Source organism: Phanerochaete carnosa (assembly GCF_000300595.1).
Source record: "Phanerochaete carnosa HHB-10118-sp unplaced genomic scaffold PHACAscaffold_3, whole genome shotgun sequence".
NCBI classification, from domain to species: Eukaryota; Fungi; Basidiomycota; class Agaricomycetes; order Polyporales; family Phanerochaetaceae; genus Phanerochaete; species Phanerochaete carnosa.
In genome coordinates this window covers 2,431,392-2,438,958 of record NW_006767630.1, presented here as the reverse complement: position 1 = coordinate 2,438,958, position 7,567 = coordinate 2,431,392, and the positions used below count along the sequence as shown (strand labels likewise).

The following is a 7,567-nucleotide window of genomic DNA, read 5'->3' as shown; positions in this document are numbered from 1 at the left end:
AGCTCCAGCCCACTGGATCAGAACAGAGTTCTCACTGCTGTACGGCTTCGCGAACAGTGTCGGATGGCCGATGATATGCACGAAGCGCACGGATGGCTCCAGGAACTGCGTCCGAGGAGATACCCTCAGCCCATGAATGGACACCAGACGCCAATTGTGCATTGGTTAGAGAGGGTTAATGACGAGCCTCCCGCTCTCTTGCGTCTTGTCTTCCAGCCATGGGCCCGAGCGATATATGTGGTCGCCATAGATCACTGCCAGCTTGCTCGCCTCACGGAAGCAAAGTGACGATCAACGGAAGGATCGTGAGAGTCCATAGAGGACGACAGAATAGCTTTCTCGAGACGTGACACGGAAACTCACGTCAAGGCTGGCTCCATCGCCAAGCGCAACGTTGCGAAAACAGTGCACAAAAAGGAAGTGTGTGGGATGCGAAGCGGCAGCGAGACAATCTAGAAGCGACATTGTTGGAAGCTGGCTCTCACAGAAGACGCCACGACTGCGCGCAGAGCAGGCTGAAGCAAGTCTTCGACGTCGTTTACGGGAGAGCGGATGTCAAGAAAAAGACCCGGGTCTTCACGTCGTTCACAGAGGCGTTATCAAGGGTCTTGTCGAACGTTCAAGGCGTGTTCCAACGTGTGCGAGCCAATGTACCGTCCAGGAATCGGGGTGAAGATAAAGCTGGAGCCTTCCGTGCTGGTCGTGGTGGTCGAGGCGAGGAACGCGCGTACGAGCGGACGCTCAGAGGCGCCCACCCCGTGGGGGAATAAGACGCCGGGATCGTCCCGATCGACCACTAACATCCGTCGCCCAATCTGGCAATGCATCACCAAGTCCCAACCAACCACGGCGTTTCTCACGAGACGCTTGCAGTCATGCTTGTCTCCGTCACAATTTTCGACACACGGCCTCAAAGCTTCAAACGCTGACAGCCCTGTCCCAGCTTTTTCCAGGGCGCCGACCTCTCAGCCTTGTCAACCTTCAACCACCCTGGTCCTGCGCCGCCGAGACTTCCCACAAGTCCAGGGTCAGCAGGCTGGTGTACAATAGTTGATGCGAGGGTCGCTCCCATCTCTCAACTTTCTTCATTGCGCAGCAAACCTCACAATAATCACGGCGCCGTACAAGGCTTCAGATGACCCTTGGGAGGAGGTTCAACCGAGCTAGTCTCCTCCCTCCTATGTCATATGCCCGCAGCCAATCATGAGCTGCATCAGTTTCAAGGTCACAAGAGTCTCCATGTGAGACCTTTGTCTCTGGACCCTTCGCGGCATGGATCCGTGCGAACCGCGGAAGCGACGTGTGACAGTGTAACAGTGAGGCTTGGTGGCAGAAGGAGGTCAGCAGTTCTTCCGTATGGAGTCTCATCTAACGTTGCCGGAACTCACTCTATGTCGGAACTCCGCCATCGGCTGAACAGCCCGTTAACGAGACAGTCGGATTGGCAATTCCGAGCTTGGTGGCGCCGAGCACGGCTGTGGGCACCAGCATTCTGCTCGCCGTGAACCTGTCCAAACGAGATACCCCGCCTCTCTAGTCAGCCAACGCCTGCTTGCAACAGCTCTCCACCGTCCTCGCGCCTCATATTGCCGAAATATACAGGATACATGGGCATAAATAACAAGCACAAGTGCGATGATCCTTTTCTACCTGGCAGGAGAATGTGAGTAGATATACTCCAGCGGATTTCAGGACCGTTCAATAACAGCTTATTGGACCTACTTTATAGTTCCCTTCATATATTCAGGTACTTCACATGCTCAAGACAGGTCCCTTATTTGTCCCTATAAGCTAAAAGCTGTCGCTGGGTTGTGGTTAACCCCACGAAGAACCAAGGGCGTCACAGGTCAGAGTTCTGTTTGAGGTTTGCATGCACATATGGATGACACGAGCCTGCCATTCATTAGGGCGCCCCGAGCTTGCCTATGGTCTCCACAGGAAGCAAATCCACTGTGCCGACCACAGCCCCTACTCAGGGAAGGAACCCGACCGCCGACAGAGTCATGGGGGCACCTAGGAATGGCAACGATAGGACCCGCCGCCGTCTGGGCTTTAGCGTGCCTGTGACCGCGCAGCCCATCTTTGTGCGCCCTACTAAACAGAGGGCGAGCGATGAGACGGGCCTCAGGCGACGTCACGGTTTCGCCGCACCCGAGCTCCAGTGCACATACCGGGTCCTTGTCCAGTCGATCCCCTTGGCTCGCGATCGCGTCCAAAAGCCTATCGGTCGCCGTCTTTTAATTGGCCCCCACCACGCCCGGCATGTCTTCTGCATCGTGTCTCATGAATCGGGCGAAAAATGAGCGGGTTCGTGATCATCGAAGCCAGCGAGGGGTTCGCCGCACGTGTGACGAGTCGCGCCGGCGGTGTCTGCTGCGCATTGGCAAGAATAGCTCGCCTCTGATGCTGTGCTCGACGGTGAAGCATCTCACTGGGACGTCTCCGGCGCATCTAGGGAAGTACTGGCGAGGCTCGGTCTCAGCAAGTATTGGTGCAGCAAGTGTACTGCGTTCCACACGTGGTGGCTCAAATCATGGGACTCTAGTCACCGAGTGTAACTATATTTGCAGCACGGATATCGGTCATCATTGTAATCATACTGTACACGAAGTAGATAGGATCCTAACTAGGGTAGTTCGAATATAATAATATTTTCCATTACCGCTCAAAGCCTCGAATACGATCTAGCTCGAGCAGCTGCACTGAAAGCCAAGCATTTTCTTTTCGCCAATGCCACAATAGCGTCTTTCTTCTCGAATCTCGGGGTCGAGCGATTCCTCCGGCGTCGGATCGTCCTCGTCGCCCCAGGACTCGAAGGGGTCACACGCCATCTGCATCATACACCATCAGAGTGGACAAACCACAAGTGCGCCAATGGCACATACCTGCAGAACCTTCGCAAGAATACGCTTTCCCGTTTCATAGTCGCCCTCAACCTTCTTGATTACCTCCTCGAGGACCCACTGCCTCAAGACGAACCTCGGATTTGCGGCCCGCATGGCACGCTCTCGGGCGGCATCGACATCGCCCGCACCCTCCCACTCTCCCCGCTCGCTCTCGATGCGCTCAGCATAGGTTTTCAGCCAAGCCTTGACGTCGGACGTCGCTTTGAGTGCGTCGACCATCCCGGGTTCGGGCGTCAAGCTCAGAATAGACTTGACGAATTGTTCCAGCACCGGGTTCTCGCCGTCGCTGCCCTCGGCGGGCCTCGCCATGGCCGGACGGAAGTACGCTAGGCGGCGGAACGTGGAGTGGAAGTCCAGCTTGTGGTCGGCCATGAGATCCAGCAGCGGGCGCGAGAGCCTCGACTCGTCCTGGCCATCTAGGCGGCGCAGCCCGAGGCGCTAGCACCGGAATGTGAGCAGAACGTCAACGGCCTCAAAGCGACAAGTTGCTACCTTGTGCATGAGCCGTCTGTATTCCTCGGCGCAAACATCCTGAAATAGGTCCTCTAGCCCCCTGAGAACGAGCTCTCGGCCTCGCTTGCTCCATTCAGAAATCTGGTCAGGGGTCGCATTATCCGCCCAGCCAGGACCCACAGCCTTGTTACCCTGCGCGGCTTCTGAGCCGATAAGGGGAGCCAGAGCGCTGAGAAGAGCCCGGAGAGCATACAGGCTGGGAACTTGTACGTTAGCCTACGCGAAGACCTTCAATTCGGTGCAGTAGCTTACACGACAGATGGTTGAGCCTAGAAGATGGGATATTAGCATGAGAATAAGACGGAATATCTTGCTTCCTACCTGATACATGTACCTCCCTTCTCCATCGCTGTGGTTGCAGATGTGATAATTGTTAAAGACGTCCATGAACGCGTAAGGACCATAATCAATGGTAAGGCCCAGAATTGAGACGCTGAGGAAATCGTGAGTCCAAAGCCTGCGGACCATGAACTGAATTGCTCACTTGTCGGTATTGATAACACCGTGCATGAACCCGTACGCCTGCCATCCCGCAACCATCTTGGCATTCCTCCGGGCAGACTCCATAACGAGCTCTTTTACCCAAGCTTCACCGGCTTCCCAATTGATCGGCAACCTGAGCACCCGTTCCCCAACCCATTCGCCCAACTTGCGTAGGGCTTCATAACTAGCACCTTGCTGGCCACCACCCAAGAAGGATATGTGTTCAGGTGGGTTTAGGGCTTCAAAGTTGCCAATGCGAATGAAGGATGGCGCGAGGCGGCTGACAACGCATGCAGATTCTATACGCTCACGAATGACAGGGATGGATGGAAGTGCAATGATGCTGAGTGAGCGGGTGGTAGGTATGCCCAGGGCATGCATGGCTGGCTGATAGTCAGAATCTCCCTAACATCGCCATCGAGCGTGGAACACACACCTTCCGCGCACAGAAACTCCCGAACTGAGGAGCGGACCACAGCCAGTCCATCGGCACTCCTCGAGAAGGGAGTGCGTCCTGCGCCTTTGAGCTGAATCTCATATGTGAGCTCTGCAGCGGCGGGATGCGGCGTTGCCACTATATAATTCAGATCAGCGCCACTTTTGGACAAGCTGCTCGGAGGAGCACACATACGCAGAGAGATAGCCCTCCCATCGCCCAACTGGCCTGCCCACACGCCGAACTGATGACCGCTGTAACGCAGTGACCACGGAGCCCAGCCCTTGTCCGGGTCGATGTCGTAGTTCGCCAGCATCACAGATCCGCTGAGCACTTCAACAAGCTCTTGACGTGCGGCGTTTTCCTGATCCGTCTGGGCTACTTCTTCTTGGTTTGGCGGCAACAGACTTGGCGTGCCCAGGAGTGCGAACGCGTCTCCTACGTCTAGCCGAGGGAGACAGTCCCGTAGTCCAGTCTCTGATAAACTTATCAGTTGCACGGGTCTGTCACCCACAGCTGACGGGTCAGGATAATATTTCCGAAGAGGAGTGTCCTTAGCGGCTTCTTCCTTGGAGCGCTCCTCCACAGGTTCTCTCCCAGCCAGCCATTTCTCGACCAGCGCCGTTTGGTCGACAGGTTCTTCCCCTCAGGAGGCGAAATCTTGTATGGAAACGATGAGGGGAACGGTGCTACAAAGCTGAAATGAGCGTCGGCGTCGAGTAGGCGTGCCCTACGCTGGAGACTTGGTTTCTCGAGCTGGACATTGCGGAACAGGGCGGGTGTAGGTGCGAGGGGATCGGGCGTCAAGTTTTTCGTGAGGGTATGAGAGCGTGAAGGGAGTGGGAGGGAGGAGATAGAGACTTTTGTTACGTTGGCCATGTTTTCAACAAGTGTAATTGGTGTCCTAGCGAGTGAATGAAAGACCATGCATGCACACTCGCTCCTCTGATCGTCGATGCGTCCAGCAGCGCAGTGGAGAATGTGTCATGCAAATCCGAGCTAGATGGTTGAGAGAGTAGCAAGGTCAAGTTCTGGTGATAGTGGAAGCAGAGAAGAACGAGACAAACCGCGGTGGAGACACAGGCTGGAGCTGACTGAGCGGGGCGCCTCTCGAACTCCGTGCAGCAGTGGTGCAGCCAAGAGTACCATGAGCAGATCACATATCTGTGCGCGACACAATCGTGCTCGGTATGCGACCAGCTCGCGGTATGACGCGACCAAGAACCAAAGACAACAAAGCGGCGGTGGTAGCAGCTGTCTGCAGCGACAAAGACTCGAAAACCGCGGTTTGTCCGCGTGCAGCTAGGCGCCCTTGACGATGCCGGCGCTTTGGGAGGTCTTCCAGCGACGCGTTTGAATTCCATTGTCGCGGCTACTCAAGCCAGAGTTAAACGGAGCTTGGAAAAGCTCGATGTGCTGTAAGACATACTCTCCATGTGAAACATTCCTCAGCTCTGAGTCTTTCTGCAAGCCCAATACAGGTCTGCCGCATAATTACCGGATACGTCACAACATACGCGATCCCCGCCTATGCTGGCAAACTAAGGGTTGCTGCTGTGTCGGACCTGCGTGGACGGCGGTCCCCGTTTCGCCCCCTACGAGTGAAGACATCAAGAGATGTGTATGAGCAGTCAGGCCATCCCACGGCTGAGTATTATCGTAAATTGGCCTCGAGGATGTCAACGTTCGGCCACGCACCACGCATGGGTTTGGCTGGCCAACGTTACACAGTAAATGTGAACGAAAACCCAGGGTATTCGCAGGATATTTTAGGCACAATGCGATGCTCCCGCCGTTGGAAATTACTCTTGCTAGCCCGCTGTCAAGGAGTTGAGTAGGTACAGCAAGGGGCATACGTGGTTCTGTAAGTGCGGGTATCCCATTCGCAGACGTAGCCTGGAGCGTCGTCGTTCACTGATATATAGGACTTTCTCTGCTGTGTTCTGTCGCTAAATCTTACTTACTTCCCCAGGTCTTCTCAACCATGGCGTTGAGTGACGGATTTCTCGCTCTTCTCTTCGTGGTATCCCTCGCTATAGCTGCTTATGGCGTAACACAGCGCAAACGCTCCAACCTTCCGCCAGGCCCTAGCGGCCTTCCGATAGCTGGCATGGCCTTTGAGAATGCCAAAGGCTATCAGTGGTTGAATTACGAGAAGTGGGGGAAGCAATATGGTTGGTCCCAGTAATATTTGGGTATGGGGTTAGATACTGACGAGGGTGGACAGGCAGCGACATCCTCCACATCCACATGTTCGGCAAGCCCATGATCATCCTCAACTCCATGCAGGCAGTCAACGATCTCTTCGAAAAGCGCTCGAACATCTACTCAGACCGAGAGCAGCAGACCATGTTCCACAAGCTGTCAGTGTTCCATCGCGTCATTTCTCAAGCGTCTGACTGACTTTCGTGTAGCGTCGGATGGACTTGGAACCTGGCATTCATGCCGTATGGTGACACTTGGAAGGAGCACCGCCGCATGTTCCACCAACACTTTCAGCCCTCCGTCGTTCCAAAATACCGCTCGAAGCTCGCGCTTGAGACTCGCAAGTTCATCGGCCGCCTTCAACACACCGGTGCAGACGACTGGCTGAGACATGTTCGCCAGTAAGTGGTGCCGTGTTAGGTCTACACAGGCCGAGTACTGATATTCGCGACAGCTTGACCGGTGCCATCATCATCGGAGTCACCTACGGTCTCGATGTCCAGCAGGAGAATGACCCCAACGTCTTGCTCGCAGAGAAGGCTATTTTCTCTATGGCGATGACCGGCGTCGCCGGTACCTACCTTGGTACGTCGCCTTTCGAGCTCTATATAGCAAGATCTTAACCAGTGGCTCTCTAGTTGACTGGCTCCCGCAATGTACGTTCTTCAGCACACGAGTGTATCGTCCACTTTTAACTTATGGCATTCATCGCCCTTTACAGTGCAGCACCTTCCCCCATGGTTCCCCGGAGCTAAGTTCCTGAGCGAGGCAAAGGAATGGCGGCCCGCAGTGGAGACTATGAGCAAAGTGCCGTTCGATGATGTCAAGAAGCAGCTGGTAAGCGCAGAAGGCTAGCTGATTCGCGGATCATGTTATGCTAATGCCATGCGCGAACCCGTAGGCTGCCGGCAAGGCTAAGTCCTCCGTTGTGTCGAGTCTGCTTAGCGGTCTCGATGACAGCAAGGATAATACCGAGCGGGAGGTTGTTATTCAGAACACCGCTGGTACTGCTTACACTGGTGGT

The 7,567-nt window shown here is 55.1% G+C and overlaps 2 protein-coding genes across 2 annotated transcripts; one reads left to right on the top strand and one right to left on the bottom strand.

Moving 5' to 3' along the window:
* Positions 1–2,558: 2,558 nt before the first annotated feature.
* Positions 2,559–5,165, bottom strand: PHACADRAFT_252316 (uncharacterized protein). The gene is made up of 8 exons (XM_007393454.1): positions 4,509–5,165; positions 4,339–4,476; positions 3,904–4,285; positions 3,741–3,852; positions 3,672–3,688; positions 3,399–3,615; positions 2,886–3,344; positions 2,559–2,831 (listed from the first exon to the last, which is right to left on the bottom strand). The coding sequence occupies exons 1-8, from the start codon at positions 4,552–4,554 to the stop codon at positions 2,685–2,687; spliced, it is 1,518 nt and encodes a 505-aa protein (XP_007393516.1). The 5' UTR covers positions 4,555–5,165; the 3' UTR covers positions 2,559–2,684.
* Positions 5,166–5,810: 645 nt separating this feature from the next.
* Positions 5,811–6,528, top strand: PHACADRAFT_252313 (uncharacterized protein; the record flags this gene model as incomplete). Its single annotated transcript, XM_007393453.1, has 1 exon — positions 5,811–6,528. Exon 1 carries the CDS (start codon positions 6,323–6,325, stop codon positions 6,524–6,526), a length of 204 nt encoding a protein of 67 aa, XP_007393515.1. The 5' UTR covers positions 5,811–6,322.
* Positions 6,529–7,567: the final 1,039 nt, after the last annotated feature.

Coding starts and splice junctions, on each gene's coding strand:
- PHACADRAFT_252316 (XM_007393454.1), bottom strand. CDS start 4,554: ATGGGAGGGCTATCTCTCTGCGTATGTGTGCTCCTCCGAGCAGCTT. Junction 3,853..3,903: donor GGTGTTATCAATACCGACAA/GTGAGCAATTCA, acceptor CGATTTCCTCAG/CGTCTCAATTCTGGGCCTTA. Junction 2,832..2,885: donor TTCTTGCGAAGGTTCTGCAG/GTATGTGCCATT, acceptor TGTATGATGCAG/ATGGCGTGTGACCCCTTCGA.